This window comes from Seriola dumerili, unplaced genomic scaffold, assembly GCF_002260705.1.
Source record: "Seriola dumerili isolate Sdu_G_001 unplaced genomic scaffold, Sdu_1.0 BDQW01001387.1, whole genome shotgun sequence".
Lineage (NCBI taxonomy): Eukaryota > Metazoa > Chordata > Actinopteri > Carangiformes > Carangidae > Seriola > Seriola dumerili.
Window position 1 is genome coordinate 499,347 of NW_019175642.1, and position 16,528 is coordinate 515,874.

At 39.1% G+C, this 16,528-nt stretch overlaps 1 protein-coding gene across 1 annotated transcript; it reads left to right on the forward strand.

Annotated features, from left to right (window-relative positions):
• The first annotated feature begins 2,790 nt into the window (after positions 1–2,790).
• LOC111238473 (serine/threonine-protein phosphatase 2A 55 kDa regulatory subunit B alpha isoform-like) lies at positions 2,791–14,759 on the forward strand. The gene is made up of 10 exons (XM_022768008.1): positions 2,791–3,053; positions 5,256–5,324; positions 8,871–8,968; positions 10,162–10,327; positions 10,545–10,657; positions 11,919–12,096; positions 12,453–12,617; positions 12,799–12,968; positions 13,666–13,757; positions 14,196–14,759. The coding sequence occupies exons 1-10, from the start codon at positions 3,047–3,049 to the stop codon at positions 14,473–14,475; spliced, it is 1,338 nt and encodes a 445-aa protein (XP_022623729.1). The 5' UTR covers positions 2,791–3,046; the 3' UTR covers positions 14,476–14,759.
• Positions 14,760–16,528: the final 1,769 nt, after the last annotated feature.

Genomic DNA, 16,528 nt, shown 5'->3' on the forward strand with positions numbered 1-16,528 from the left:
TATTGTCTACCAGTTTCTAAAACTAGGAGATGTAATTCATGCACACATTGTACGGCTCCAGTCATGGATGAAAACATCCCAACAAGAAAGTCTTGTTTTTGTGCCTTGCTGCCTCAGACAGTAACACAAGCTGCATTCAGCCTCAGAGGAAGTCCAGTTTGCCTCAACACACAGAGCTGAACATTTGAAACTTCAGACTAGAACTTAAAGGACCAGGTCACCCAAAATGACCTTCCCATAAGCCTCGGCTGTGTGTTCAGTACCATGCAAATTAGCATGCTAACACTTTAAAATAGTTCAATGAACATAGTAAAATTTATACCAGCTAAACATTGCATGTTACCATTGGCACTATGAGCATGTTAGCATTGACCTTCAGCTCGAAGCACCACAGTGTTGCAGTATTGCCTTTACCAGCATGGCTGTAGTCTCATTATTCTGTTGAACTGATATGGGAGGGCAGCATGTCTGTTTCCCCAAAAGAATTAAAGGGGAAAAGGGAAAAGGCATCCAAATTTGAATTTAAAAACTCATCAGCAATGTCTGGAGACCATGTCCTGGTTACTCTGAATAATCCACAGATCTCACTGTGAACAGGTGTCATTATAAACTACCACAGACATGGCCCCAGTGAAAACAGTTGACAGTGAGGTCTGCAGATTACCCTTAAAGATGGATAGACATGGAACTCAGGCTGCCAGCTGGTCACTGCAAATCTGAATCTTTCAGCAGGGGTGTCCAGTCCCCTCTTTGCTGAGAGTTTTGCTGTCTGTCTCTGGGATGAGGGGCAGGTGGCCAGCAGAGGGGCGCACTGCTGCTGGACGTTTGAGGAAGATTGAGGGGGACCTTGTCTTTGCAAACGTCAATTAAAGGGTTTGAAATCATTGAAAGGTGAAGTGGGTCAGAAAGCAGTGTCTGGGAGTGAATCGACAGCTTCACTGAGTCTAATAAGATACTGCAGCTGGCAGTTTATTCTAACTGAACATGCCTCTGGCAAAGAAATATTCATCTCACTTTGTTTTCTCGTGGGCTCAGCCTTTTGATGGTGTTCCTCACATTCCTGCATTTCTTAGCAAGCCACTGCTCAGGAATGCTGAATTTCTCTTTTCTTCAGTGGGTACACTCACTCTGAAAAAAAATAAAGGATCTGAAGTGTCCATGTGGGTGGTGAAACTATCACTTACACATCTGAAGGCGTCTGTTGTGCCAAGGAGTCTTACAAACTCTGCAATCCTCCACAGAGTCCACCAACAGAATGTGGTTCCTTCACAGTATGCATGACTTACCAAAAACAATGTGAGCTGAAGAGAAATATATTATTATGAAATTTTGACAGGCAGTAAGATATTGATTTCAATTGTGGATCGCATATAGATAAATATTCAGAATGTGAATAGGCTTCCATTATAATAATGCTATTATATGGCAATCTGTGCAAATAAATGTCCACACTGAACACACTGAATGATACATTATAGATAGATTTATTGTCAGATTTTACTTAATCAGAAAAGTACTAACAAGTTCCTTGGAATAAGTAGTGTCTCTTACAGTATGTAATTTCTCCTCTTTTTCTCTATGTCAGCTCATCAACTCAAATACAGAGAAGCCAGAATCATTATATCCATAATTGCTGTGATTGTCTTGCAACACTGACAGAAACAGGTAAGCATTTCACAGCCAAACATTTTTTGTCTGAGATATGCTACAAAAATAGTTTATACTTCATGTTTAACTCCTTGTATGTGTTCTGTGTTTTACTGTACAAAGACTAAACTTTTCTGTGTCACTGAACTAAATCCCTTATTGCACTGTGTCACTGACACTTTCCCAAGAAACTCCACAGGTTACATTCCTTGTAGGATCATACAGATAAAAACATCAGAAGTTATCTTTTTATTTTAAGCATGCCATATTAACCAGTGTGGAGCAGAAGAGGTTAATGGTGCAACAATGATGATGATGACTGGGCTTACACATTCAATTTGCTGAATGTTTTTTTTCCTGGTTTTGTGCAGTATAAAATCAGGAAATTAACTTATTTATGAAGTACTTTTCAACTACTTCTGGAAAGTCAAGAATTCTTCAGCCAGGAAGATTCTCTATTTAATTTTTTTTTAATATTCTGCTTTTTCCACTCATGAGGAAATCATTCCAAATCAAAATAAACTTAGCTGGCCAAGTAGAAGTCAAAGAATTTGTCTCTGGTTCTCAGTAGCTATTTGACAGATTGTACTGTCTGTACAGGAATTATATGGTAGTGAAGGAATGCATGGTAACCTGGAATACATGTATGGATATATAAAGGTGATGTATGCACATATATTGGTGGATTGTGTTTAGACTTTATGTGCACATAGGCTACAATTTGAGAAAGCTTTCACACACTATAGACCTCAGCTTTGGAGAGTGTTCATGAATTGGAGAAGGTTGATTATGAAGGTGCAGTCAAATTGAAATACTGTAGCCCAGATACTTCAGGAAGCCACACTGCTGCTTTCACTGTGACCAAATGTCCAAATGATCAGTATATAGTCCTACTTTCTGTTGAGTGCTTTTTAAAACAAAAAAATATTTATAGCTCAGTAAAGTGTGAATAAAGTAACAGTGTTACTGTTTGAGTAGGACAGTCTAATACTCTTTCATCCCTAGCTAGGTGTCCATCGATGTGCACGCGCGCGGCAGTGCATCCGCCATGCTGTGTGCGCGCGCATTATAAAAACCCTTTAGTTCACGTGCAGAGAGGCTGTGGAGGGGTGGGGAAGAAGTGACTTGTGGGATGCGAAGTAGCCGGCGGCAAGAGAGACAGAGGGGGAGAGTGAGTGACACACAGGGAGAAACAACAGAGAGAGAGGAGCGGGAAAGCAAAGGAGGGGAGTCATAAAATAACCAGTTTTACGGTTAATTTAGCGCCTGACATCCAGGTTTGCGCAGACACAACAGCGGAGATTCAGCGGAAGAAAAAGTTCAGATCCCACGAACCAGCGCGTGGGAGTGGGAAGCAGGATCGTGACTGACTGAGGCAAGCTCCACTGTCTGTCTCGTCATGGCAGGTAATTCAGTTTAACCATTACACACATAAACACCACCGACTGACCGGCGTTTTAGCAACGCGACTCTGTCCCAACAAGCTTTCTGTCCTTACGGTTGCAAGGCTTCGCTAACACTAGCTACCGTGAGTGTCGGTTTAGCTAACGGTAGCTAGCTAACAGAACTTAGCTAATGCTAACGTTAGCTAGCTAGCAAACTGGAGTGTCGTCGTCCATCTGGCCTGTCTTTGCCGACTAACGCTAGCTAGCCAGCTGCTGCTAACAAATGATAGATGTTTACCATTATCACCGGCCCAGCACCAGTTTTGAAAGCTAACTCTTATTCCGTGTTAGCTAAACACAGCTATCCGTGACACCCTAGGCTAACTTCTCGTAGCCGTAACGGCTGATTGTCAGACTTGTGCATGGGTCTTATAAACCGCAAATTGAGAGTATCTGGCTTGCTGTTTAGATTGGAAAATGAAACAAATAGAACTGACGGTTTCCACTCCAGTGCATATATATCTCAAACATGCCACGACTGGCTTGACAAGCCAGGCGAGCTAACGTTAGCTCAAACTTTGACATTGCCCACATGCAGGCTAGCACTGTGGGCCTGCTGCAGGTTGATCAAGCTGTTAAATATTATGTGCAATGGCTGGAAGGACTGAAGAGTCAGAGACCGAGTATTTGGGCACAAATATACTTCAGTGGGAAAATCACTCCCCTCAAATAAGACCCATATAGGTAAGTATTTGTTAAGCCTAACGTTGCAATTCAAATTCCATTCATCAGCTGATACGAGAGCAGTGAATGTGAAAAATTATACTTAATAAAATTATGAGGGACTATAGTCGCATGCAGCCAATTGACATTAATAGTTGTTTAATCATAAATCATAAAGTAGGTTGGTAATAATATATTTAGTACTTGCATTCCATTCATTTGGGCGGGGAAATGACACTGATCTTCACACATCTTATGGAAACACATCATATTAAAACTGGTGAGATGATTTGCACATTAAAACACCTGTTTGCTTGCAAGGGATGCTGCCAATCTGTGAGAATGCTACATTTTTTTACTTGAACCCTATCCTGGCATTTTGTATTAAATCATGATTCATTTCAGAGTAAGTGTATGATGAAGGCACAGTGACTCATAAATGTCCTTGATTTTTCTGCAGAGCTTTTCCACTATGTGCAGACATTGTTATTGACAAATCAGACCAGTTTTAATTGCGTAATAACAGAAATGATCATGTGTAAAATTATGCGGAATTCAGCTACCTTACTTGTGCAATGATACACGCTGATGAAGAACCTGTTGAGGCGAGTGATGGAGGTCATTATCAATCAATGCAGCATGTTTTTTCTTGTTGATGTTTAACATTGGAGCCTGGTGTGAGAGCATCTCATAATGCTAAAACAGTTGCCCTGGCCTAAAAAGAAGGATGTGTCGAGACTGAATTTACCTATTGTATCAACAATCTGGAGTTCAATAAAATAAAATCTTTATGATCACAATACATAATCTACTTTTTATCTGAAAGTGAGAACCACAGTACCAAGGCTCTACAGTTAAGATTTAATGGATGCATTTATACATTTATTGAATGGTAAAGATATTTAAGATCAAAATGGCCTGTATGTTGTTGGCTACTTAGTGTGCCCATAACATAACTGCCCTATCATGTGTAGAGCAGTATCTTCAGATAGATTTTAGTTTTAGGAGAGATTGAAATGTCTCATGTGAGATTGATTTCATTTTTGTTTGGAGGCTAGACTTGCAGAAGTTGTGAGAGGATATGTGCACATGTGTGACCACACAAATTTTCACAACAGGTCTGCCATCTGTCTGTAGTTCCAAAATCATTTAATTTACTCTGCCTGAGAGTGACAGTGTGCTGAAACAAAATCTTTTGAGGAGTTACTTCTTTTGAACTATTTGCATTTACATGCAAGAGAAGTCCAAACACATGTATGTTTTGACACACCACCTCGATTGTTGCTGAGGAACTCTCTTCCGTTATTAAAAAATAATTAGAATTTGCAACCTGGCCATCTTTGTTTATCTCAACCACTTGTAAATCATAGTTGATGCACACTACAATAGTTGATAGCTGAACATAGGAATGCTTCAAATGAAATATATAACTTGCAACCAGCCAGAATTTTACTTGAATGTTTTTTTTTGTTGTTTTTTTTGTTTTTTTTATCTCTGCAGGACCTGGAGGTGACATGCAGTGGTGCTTCTCTCAGGTGAAAGGAGCCATCGATGACGACGTAGCTGAGGGTATGAGCTCTGCCAAAAATGGAATATTTATAAATTTAAAGCATGGATGAGAAAATGGTGGTGGAAATATGTATGTCTGTAATATGTAGGTAATACACAGCAGCTTGCAGTGACTGAGCAGTTAGCAGCTTAATGTCTTCCTCATTTTTTCCATTTCCACTAGCTAGATAAAGCATGATTTAGCAATGTTATGATGTGAGGAGCTGTAATGCTGTGCATTTCAACTGCGCACTCCCTGCGGTTGGACAGTTATTCGATGGGTCTTAACCCTAACTGTAACCAAGCTTCATCACTGCACTAAATTGACTGGCTCTCTGTGTGTGATAGTCATGCAGATGAGTAGAGAGAAAGGAGTGGTTCCTCTCCTGCCTTCTGTTCTTACTTTTATCTGACACCAGCTTGTTTCCTGAATTATTGGCTGTATTGGAGGTGTAATATCTTTGTTAAAGTAGTGCTAATACAGGGTGTCCTGGTGGCTCACCTGGTAGAGCGTGTATCAAGAAGGCTTAGTACAGGGGCGTCGCGTAGCGCAGTGGGTTATGCAGGCGCCCCATATATAGAGGCTACAGTCCTCGCTGCAGCTGGCCCCTGGTTCGACTCCCGCTTTGGATGGCCCTTTCCTGCGTGTCATTCCCCCTCTCTCTGCCTCCCCATTTCCTGTCTCTCTACTGTCCTGTTAAAGACATTAAAGGCACAAAAAGCCCAAAAAAATAAAAAATAATAATAATAATAAAAAAAGAAGGCTTAGTCCTAACTGCAGCAGCCCGGGTTTGAGTGCGATCTGTGGCTCTTTCCTGTATGTCATCCCCTCTCTCCCCGACTTTCCTGTCTCTCTCCCACTGCAACTATCGAATTAAAGGCAAAATGCCCCCCCCCCCCCCCCCCCCCCCCCCCCAAAAAAAAAATTAAAAAAAAATAAATAAATAAAAGTAGTGTTAATACAAACCAAACACACTAGTGGTCAAAGGCTTTAGAACACCTCAGTTTTTCCAGTTTTTATTTAAATTTAAACACACATTTGGTTTCTTAATAAAAACAATAACAGAAGATGAGCTCAGTTGCGTTGTGAAGTAGTGTGGGAACATTGCTGTCATTGCAGTCTGCTGCACCTGGTTAGGAGTCCTTCAGTGTCAGGTTTTACCGGGAGCTGAATTATCCGCAGAGGTCTCCTCCCCAAAACAAACAGACCTCGTGATTAAATCCAGTAAAAAACACTGAATTAAGCTCCTTTAGCTTCTTGCTTCTTGTTAAAATCAATGTTTCTCAGGATGCTATACGGCAGACACAGGATGTATCAGAGGGGCTGTGAGCCTAGCTGCCACTAATGTTTGCTTAGCTTGGTTCTCTGATAACTCATGATCCAGATGTTCAGACATTGATTAAATCCACTAAAATAAACCTGCCTTTTCATCTTAAAGATGTTAACAATAGCTAAATAGAAAAAAATAATTTAATTCACTGTGCTGCTCAAAGGATATCTCCAGTGACTGGCGACTTTTAAGGTGAATTTTTTTTTTTTTTGCATGTTACTTGATGCATAAGTTGATGTTGTGAATCAATCTTTTGTGAATTAATCCTCTGAGCAAAACACTAAACCTCAAAACCCTCACTAATTTCAAATCAGCTTGGCTCTGTCACATGCTTGATTAATTGATTTTATTTAATGATTAAAAGTATAGTTGAATTTTTTTCCCCACAAATCACAATAAATTTAATATTTATATTAGTAGTTTGTAGTGCATTGGGCTGCATAAAACTATTGTTTTTAGTATCCATGAATCCAAATATTTTCTTGAGTATTGGTTTTTCTAATGTAAAATTTCAGAAAATAGTGACAATTACAATTTCTCGTAGCCCAAGGTGATGATATCACAGGTCTTAGTTTGTCAAACAACAGTCCAAAACCCAAAAATTAACTAGTTTGCAGTGACATTAAAGAGAGAAAAGCTGCAAAGTCTCACAATTAAGTAGCTGGAAACAAAATCTTTGCATTTCTACATGAAAAAAATGACTGAACTATGAATTGATGTTCAAAAAATTGGTGATTTTTCTCCTCCATCAGTTGCAGGATTTCATTTTTGCTCTGGTGGAGCTGCTCCATCACCTTTTTATATGATATTGAATCAGAAATCACATTAAATTGTGACCTTCTGAATCGGAATTAAATCACTTTGGGGAAATAGCAGTTGCATAACTTGTATCAACGGTAGCGTTGTTAAAAAAAACTAATTTTCTAAAATACTTGTCATCAATACTTAGGCAGAGGTTACAATTATGAACTGAAAGTGTCTGCTCCGTGCAGCAGCAGAGCTGCATCACAGAGTAGCAGTCTTGTGATGAGAGGAGGCTTGACCCACAAGACAATGACAGAGGATTTGGTGTCAAAGTGAAAACCAAAAGCACCTTCTGGGCAATATTTGACATTAATCAGTAACACCAATGTTGTCATGAGTTTATTCCCTAGTGGGAAAATTTCCACACCGTAGTGTAACTACATACATTTACACACACACACACACACAAACACACACACACACACACACACACACACACACACACACACACACACACACACACACACACACACACACAGAGATGTGGATGTCCACAGTAAACCTAACCTAACCCAATTCCTTTTTAAGTTCCCCTTTCTTAAACTTACAAATTACACTTTAATTTTAACATGTTCTAACCAAACAATGTATTCTCGCACTCAACAACTGCTCACACAGCTAAAATATTCAGTGTATGGGAAATCACACTTCTTCCTTTACAAAATGTGAATTTTACATGTCTTTCTTTTGTTAGTTGGCTCACTGATTAACACTGCAGTCTCATAATCAGAAAATTCAATCTTTGCTAAGGGCAGACACCTCTTGGCAGGTTATTATTGACATTTTGTTGAGTAAATTGTTAAAATAAGCATTTAATGATAGCTGATGGATGATGAAAAATTTGATTAATTAGATAAAAAGTTCATTGCTGCCCTAATGTAAGAGCAGTTTTAAGTATGTCCTTCCAAGTAGTCTAACTGCTAGCTCACATGTATTAGCGTTTACATTTGGCTTCAGGGAGTGCATCGTTCACAAAGGCCTCCAAAAACAACCTTTTCCAGTATTGTCTTTCTGCTCCAATGGGCAGCAAAGGGTTAAGTGTGTGTGTGTGTGTGTGCGTGCGTGCGTGCGTGCATGTGAGAGAGAGAGAACAAGCGTGCTTTGGTTTATAAAACAACATACTGCTGCTGGGGGAAATATGTAATGCTGTCTGAGTGAGGGGGGAGAGAAAAGAGAGAAACTAGGTTACTGATCATTTTCCGTCTGCTCTACATGCTCTGACATCCGTCTGCATCTCCGGCCTACACGCTCATCTATCTAGTGCGCTCTGATTCCCGGACAGTAATTCACAGGGTTAGTCAGGATTAACTGAGACGTTCCTCATTGCCTTTAGTATTGGAAAGAGGTTGTTCTATTTCTGTACACCAATTTGAAAATGACATAGTTACGAATATAAGTTTAAAAGTCTGTTGTGTTTGTGTTTCTTCTGCAGCGGACATCATATCCACGGTTGAGTTTAACCACACAGGGGAGCTGCTGGCCACAGGAGACAAGGGTGGGCGTGTAGTCATTTTCCAGCAGGAAATAGAGGTACAGCTGCATGTTTGTCTTCTTTTGAGTTTTATTCCCACAAACTATCAATTTTAGAGTAGATTAACTCCTGAACTCAATTACTCAGAAGTTTAAAAATAGATTATTTTATTCTGGAAACTATTGTGTAAGCGAGTTTTAGATTTTAACTAGTGATACGCTTTACATTTCAACAATGAGCTAATGGACACATGAATTTCCCCTAGGGCGGGGGTCGGCAATCCATGGCTCTGGAGTTGCATGCGGCTCTTCAGTCCTTCTGCAGTGGCTCCCTCTAGCTTTGAAAAAATAATAAATGATATGAAAATAAATAACGGATTATTTTTTATTTTATTTTTCTTTTAAAGAGAACACCTCATATTTTGGAGATCGAGGTGATACTGATAATATTTCGTCGACTAAAATATACGTCACATCTTACGTCTCCATAGCAACATTTCCAGCCTACCGCCTCTTCCTGCCGCCAATAGGTGGCTAATCTTGAGTTTGAGTTAACCATATATAAATCCAAAAAAAAAAAAAAAAGTCTCAGAGGAAAGAACTAAAGAACTAGCCTGTTCTTGTATATATTTATTTCAAAGTGGGTTACTTTTCTATTTTTTTTTAAATCCTTCACAAATAAGAGAAGGACTTAAATAGGCCTGCATAATTCTGTGTTTTGTTTAAAAGTAAGCATACACATGCCAGTGTTTTTTTCTCCTATTCATAAGAGTTTGGTGTTTTCCTTTGTTATAACAGGTAAAAACAGCTATAAAATGTCATGTTTTTAGTAGTTCTATAATTTCCTAAATGCAATAAACTATAGTTCTTTTATAGTATAGTATAGTATAACTATATATAAAACTTTAACGCTGTGTTATCTTCATTTTAAGGGTCGAATAGGTTTTGCAGCTTCAGATGATTTTTATTTGTGGGAGAGGGGCCAAATAGTTTTAATAGTAAAGGTTGCAGACCCCTGCCCTAGGAGATAAGTAAAGTCTCTCTCTCTCTCTCTCTCTCTCTCTCTCTCTCTCTCTTTCTTTCTCTCGTGTGTGTAAGTCAAATTTTTTCATAAAAGTAATTGCCAGTGTTATTTGAAATATTCATATGTCTTTTGAAATGAAACTCATCAAACGTAGAACAAAAATCGTCACACTGACTTGTTTTGTCTAATGCAATCTCCTTTTATTTTTGTCTGATACTTTGCATGGCAGAATAAGAATCAGCCTCAGTTTCGGAGCGAATACAATGTTTACAGCACTTTCCAGAGCCATGAGCCAGAGTTTGACTACTTGAAGAGTTTGGAAATAGAAGAGAAGATCAACAAGATTCGCTGGCTTCCTCAGAAGAATGCTGCTCAGTTCCTGTTGTCAACTAATGGTCAGTTAGTCGTTTTTACTTGAGCACATAACCAGATATTTAATAACAAACTGTGGTGACTTTAACTTTAGATACACATAAGTGTAATTAAAACTGGTTCTAACAGAGAAACAAATTATCTCTTTGGACACTTAACAGGTAAATGTGAAAATGAACTGGGATTAATATTTCAGAAAATATGATGTAGCAATTTCCTCTCTTTTTCCATTTTGAGCAGATAAGACAATTAAATTGTGGAAAATCAGTGAACGAGATAAGAGACCAGAGGGCTATAATCTCAAAGAGGAGGATGGCCGCTATAAAGACCCCAACACTATCACGTCTCTTCGGGTAAGTACTTAAATCAAATACAACCTGAGAAGTATTTAAATGAGTGGAATTATTCAACCACACCAGGGTTCCTACATAGAACTTCAATAATCCCTACAATCCCTATATTTGATACTTAATTATATTGTAAATTCAATTAATTATTAGTACATTAAACCAAGACCACCACAAGTATGAAATATAAGAGCAGGGGTGGGGGCAATAAGTTATCTACTGATAAACATAAAGTAACAATTACAATCTGCTGAAGAGCATGCTTCCTTTGCAACTTTAGTGTCACTCTATGTCAGTTTCTACTCTTGAAATCACATCCACTATGAGAAATGTCAGTATGTTTTGAGGAGTAAACACAATCAATTGCGCAAGTTGACTTCCCTGTTTTTATATGTGAAAAGACATCCATTATAATCCATGTGACCTATTCAAAACATGATGAAGCAGAATAAGCTGGCAACATGGGTATTCCAATAGTTGGTTATAGTTTATACTTCCTTGTTTGATGTAGACTGCTCAGGTTTCTCGTCCTGCTGACATTTTAATTCTGGTTATGAATTGTATAAAAATGTATGTTGAGGTCACCAAATGATATGTATGTAAAAGAATCACTTGGGTCTAAGCTCCCTGCCCTAACAGGTGTGACAAAACTGGTCGAGCACTGCCTGTACATGACTAACAAAGTCCTGAAAAGATGTCTCATGAGCCAAAATAACTGAAAATGCTGGTGTGTAATATAGGTGTGGTGGGGCTTTACCTACTATTACTGGTTATGTTTACTTACCAAGGAGCATCCGCACAGGTGATTGCTTTGTATAATATCCAAGCTATAAATGGTTGTATATCTAACCTGTAGGAGAAGCTACTACTTGTTATCTTAAATTTTCATGGCTAAATACCATTTATTCCAAATCTTACGACAGACAACCTTGGATTTAAAAGTATTAAACATGGGTGTGTTAGCAGTCAGGAAGGGCTACCAGTTTGGCTACATTTTCTGTTGCTAACAAAGAGAACTGCAACTCCCAATCTGTGCCAATACACTTGCTCTTTGAGCTAATGTGAGTACTCCTCAAATTTGTTTCAGACTCGCCTGAAGCAGCTGACATGCATCCTGTATAGACTATTTTACCCTGCTAATTGAATACATAAAATACTGTGTTACACACTGGTTGCATGCTCTGGTTATTAAATCTATTTCAGAGTGTCAAAATTCAACATTGTTTGCCATCAGTTTCAAATTATGTCCTGTTTGTTCTTACCTCAGGTACCAGTGTTAATACCCATGGACCTCATGGTGGAAGCCAGTCCACGGAGGGTGTTTGCCAATGCCCACACCTACCATATCAACTCTATCTCAGTCAACAGTGACAATGAGACTTACCTGTCTGCAGATGACCTCCGCATCAACCTCTGGCACCTCGAGATCACTGACCGCAGCTTCAGTATCCTCAAATGCACTTGGGCGTGTTTGTCTATGTACCTGCCTAAACCATGAAACTCAGTGTTAAGCAATATAAATTAATCCATGGGGTAGCATAATACTGTCACACAAGACAAAGAAGTATCTTTTGTCTAGCTAACTAACTGTCATCCCTACTGCTTTTCTCTACAGGACTCTCTTTTGGACTGGTACATTATAGTCAGATGCTTTTATATGTTTTTTTCCCCTATGCAAATGCCTTGTTCAGGGCACAACTTCTGGTGCTGAAAAAATACACTGTACACCCTATCATGTTTACCAGGTGTTGTGGTCCTAATCTCTTGAAAGTGGTATTCCTCTTAACCCTGTGCTTTTCAGATATTGTTGACATTAAACCAGCCAACATGGAGGAGCTAACAGAGGTGATCACAGCAGCAGAGTTCCATCCTCATCAGTGTAACACCTTTGTCTACAGCAGCAGCAAAGGAACCATCCGTCTGTGTGACATGAGGGCTTCAGCACTATGTGACAAGCACTCCAAATGTGAGTACCCACTTTGTTCACTTAACATCACCTTATCTCTACTTCGACAGGTGGATTTTACACTAGATTGAATATGCTAAGCCCCTTGAACTACGCTTTCTCAGACTGGAGCATTTGAGAATACAGCAGTTTGACTTTGTCATTTTACTTATCTTTGTATCATCCTCCTTTTTTTGACAAGTGTTTGAGGAGCCAGAAGATCCCAGTAATCGCTCCTTCTTCTCTGAGATCATATCCTCAATCTCAGATGTTAAGTTTAGCCACAATGGACGCTACATGATGACTAGAGACTACTTGTCTGTGAAGATCTGGGACCTGAACATGGAGAATAGGCCAGTGGAGACCTACCAGGTGAGACTGACAAACAGATGCACAGTTACAATATGTGTTGTCAAGTTTGCAACACACTTGTAAACAGATTATGAGTGACCTATCATGAACTCTGAATTAACATGTGATGGCCCCATTGTTACAGACCCCATAAAGTGTAGAGCAGCAGATACAGTCCAACACCCTGAATGATACTGGTCATTTCCCGTCATTTTAGTGCCCCACAGGGGATTACACCACTTAAATTGAACCTAAACAAAGTTTTGTTTCTCTAGATTAATTTGGTTTCAAGGCTAAACATTTACATTTGGGGGAAAGTATGTTACCTTGTTTGAACCAGTTTCTGAATAAAGTTAGCATTGTTCAGAGTCAGATAATTTGTTTTGTTAGAGTTGCACCAAAAATTACATCAATGTAAATACTAATGTCTGTCTGTAATACTACTGATATATTTTTTTGTCTTAACAGAGAGGCCACAGCTTTTCTAACTTTAAATTTTTTTTTTTTTTTTTTTTTAAATAATTCATTGTAACTTCACATAGTGGCCACTAGGAGGTACCCTAAATGTGTAGTTTTGCTGTGCACTGGCTTTTGTATAGAAATAAGTTCCATATGTTCCTTTTATGATAAACGTATAGATTATCTAATAAACTTACACATTATCCATCTACATAATTGAATTTGATTTTATGTGAGTCTTTGCCTCTGATCATTACAGGTTCATGAGTACCTGAGGAGCAAGCTGTGCTCGCTCTATGAGAATGACTGCATCTTTGACAAGTTTGAATGCTGCTGGAATGGCAATGACAGGTGAGGACATGCCGGTGGTTATGTGCCTATGTGTTTGGACTGATGCCCTTGTATTAAATTTAGCCCTTTTGTTTGCAAATCAGGATAAAGATGCTTTAACTCTGAATCTCTATTAGTCTTGTACTGTGTAACATTGTGAGATTTGGATTGCTGATTGCACTTATATTGCTTAGAAATTCATCCTTTGGTACTCGAATATTATCCACCTGTGTTGAAGTGTTTTGTCATTTTGATTAATATGTAATATTTATTTTTAATAAATTTTAATATAATAACGAATTTATTATTTTCATTATTATCAAATTATTTGTCCATCACCTGTATACCAATGATAAGTTCAGTTTAAGCCTACTACTGAAAACACAAATGTTTTTGTTAGGGACATTATCCTAAAACAGCTGTGTTAAGACTCTCAAACTTTCCATATGCCCCTATCAGCGTGGTGATGACTGGCTCATACAACAACTTCTTCCGGATGTTTGACCGTGGCCACAGGCGGGATGTAACCTTGGAGGCGTCCCGAGAAAACAGCAAGCCCATGCAGGTTCTCAAACCCCGCAAGGTGTGTGCAGGTGGCAAGCGCAAAAAGGATGAAATCAGCGTGGACAGTTTGGACTTCAACAAGAAGATCCTTCACACTGCCTGGCATCCCCAGGACAACATCATCGCAGTGGCAACGACCAACAACCTCTACATATTCCAGGATAAGGTGAACTAACTATGGGGATGAGCTTATATGAGATCTGGCGTGGGTGATGTGTACAACCTGCAGCCTCACCGCCTCATCCAGAGTGATCTGTGGTAACACCGATAACCAGCATCCCTGTCCGTTGCTACTTGGTGACCAGACTTTGCCACTTTGTTCTAGATGTGGACAGAGGAAGCCTCGCTCTTGCCCATCATCAGCCTGTTTGTGGCAGAGTGACACCTGCCTTGTTGTTTAAGTGATGTTGTGCCAATTTTTTTTCCTTTGGTATGTTTTTTTTTTTTTTTTTTTTTTTTTTTTTTTTGCCAGCCCACCTGCCCTTTTCTTCCCCTGGGGTAACATGGGTAAACCAGTTTAATTTACTTAAAATTCTGAATACAGACACACTTATTTTTATAACTTTTGCCCCCAATGGCTCTGTGGTAGAAAATAAAAAAACACTTATTTAGTATGTCCCCTTAATTGTCCTGTGCCATTGTAGTGTTTATTTTTCTAAGAAATTTGCCAGTCTTTTTTTCTTTTTTTTTTGTGTAAACACATTTTATTAATTCATCCGTTATACTGTCATAGTATTCTTTGATTCTCTTCACGTGTCTCCTCTTTCATTAAACCATGCATACTCAACAGTCACAAAAGTATGCTCAGTTTCTTTACACACTTGCTGCTCAAACTGGACAGCAACACCTCAGCGGTTACCTCCAGGAGTTTGAGAAGTACTGTGTGTTTTCACAGATTCAAAGCCCAGTCCAGTGAGACGTCATCCCGCTCACTCACTGTGCTTTAGACTCTGGCTGGCCTAGTCTCCAGAAGAGTTTTTTTTTTTTTTTCCCTTTTGGATTGGCTCTGTCTTGACATCTTTGTGCATTGGTTCCTCTTCTTTTTGTTTTCTATTCAACAATAGTCAGGTATAAGAGATAGCCTATTCAAAGATAATTATGATTGTCATATTTATATTAAAAAAGTTAAAACGTCACCAGATTTGTTCCGTCCTATTTTGTGAAATGAAGCTGGACCTCACATCTTTTTGAGTGATTTTTAAGTATTGTCTTCCCATGGTGTACCACAGCTCTGAAGCAGTACTTCATAACAGGGAAAACTTTTGATTTGACACTGGACTCTCTTACTGCACCAACTAAAGTACTTGGATGTCTGTGTTGTAAGACTACAGTTTAAAAGAAAACATTATTTGAGGCATTAAGTCACTTAAAATGTTTGTTTTAACTACCGCAGACATTATTACTGCTACTGTATGTGATGGTACAATAAGCTGCACAAGGATTCGCAGCAATTGATGTCTCCACACCGTATTTAAAATGTGGACAGTTCAGACTATATTGATGCCTCCAGTAATGTATAACTACAATTTTAATCTATGACAGTGAAGATAATAAAGGAACTACTTTTTGCATTCTTGTGATTGCCTGATCGTTGCTGAGATTTCAGTATTAAGCTCTCATTTGCAATGTTATCCATGTTGCGTTTGTACTAGTTGCTGAATCAATCATAAGATACCAGATCAATGGTTACACAGCAGCAGATATCAGTGATTTGGACACCTTCAGATTGAGAAGCACGTGTGTTGAGGCTGTAGCTGCAGTGATCCTCCATTCAAATCCCTGCTAGTTTAAAAAAAAAAAAAAAAAATCTGCACCCGGTATTTCAGGTGTAAATCCAGCTGTGGTTCTATAACTGGTCTGACCAATTGACAAAATGAAAACTAGCCGCTCTCTGGTACTTGATGAACCACTTAAGGTTAATTGAAATCAGCTGATTGGGTGTCTGCTTGCTGAAAACTAGGCTTGGACAGTAGGCACACACCTGCCTCATGTCTCCACTGGCGTGTTCATATGTACGTGTGTGCACGCACGCCTCCTCCGGCATGGGCGGATTGAGCTAGTAGTAATAAATTTGATGCCATATTCATCGAATTTCCACTATCCGTTATTAATTGGTGCTGCTGGTACATGCATGTCGGCGGATGTTTTTGTTTTGTTTTTCCAGCTCGTTATGTAATTCGACTCCCTCTCTTTGTTATCAACCGGACGGTCTGACGTCATCACCCAGC

Coding starts and splice junctions, on each gene's coding strand:
- LOC111238473 (XM_022768008.1), top strand. Junction 5,325..8,870: donor CGATGACGACGTAGCTGAGG/GTATGAGCTCTG, acceptor TTTCTTCTGCAG/CGGACATCATATCCACGGTT. Junction 10,328..10,544: donor GTTCCTGTTGTCAACTAATG/GTCAGTTAGTCG, acceptor CATTTTGAGCAG/ATAAGACAATTAAATTGTGG.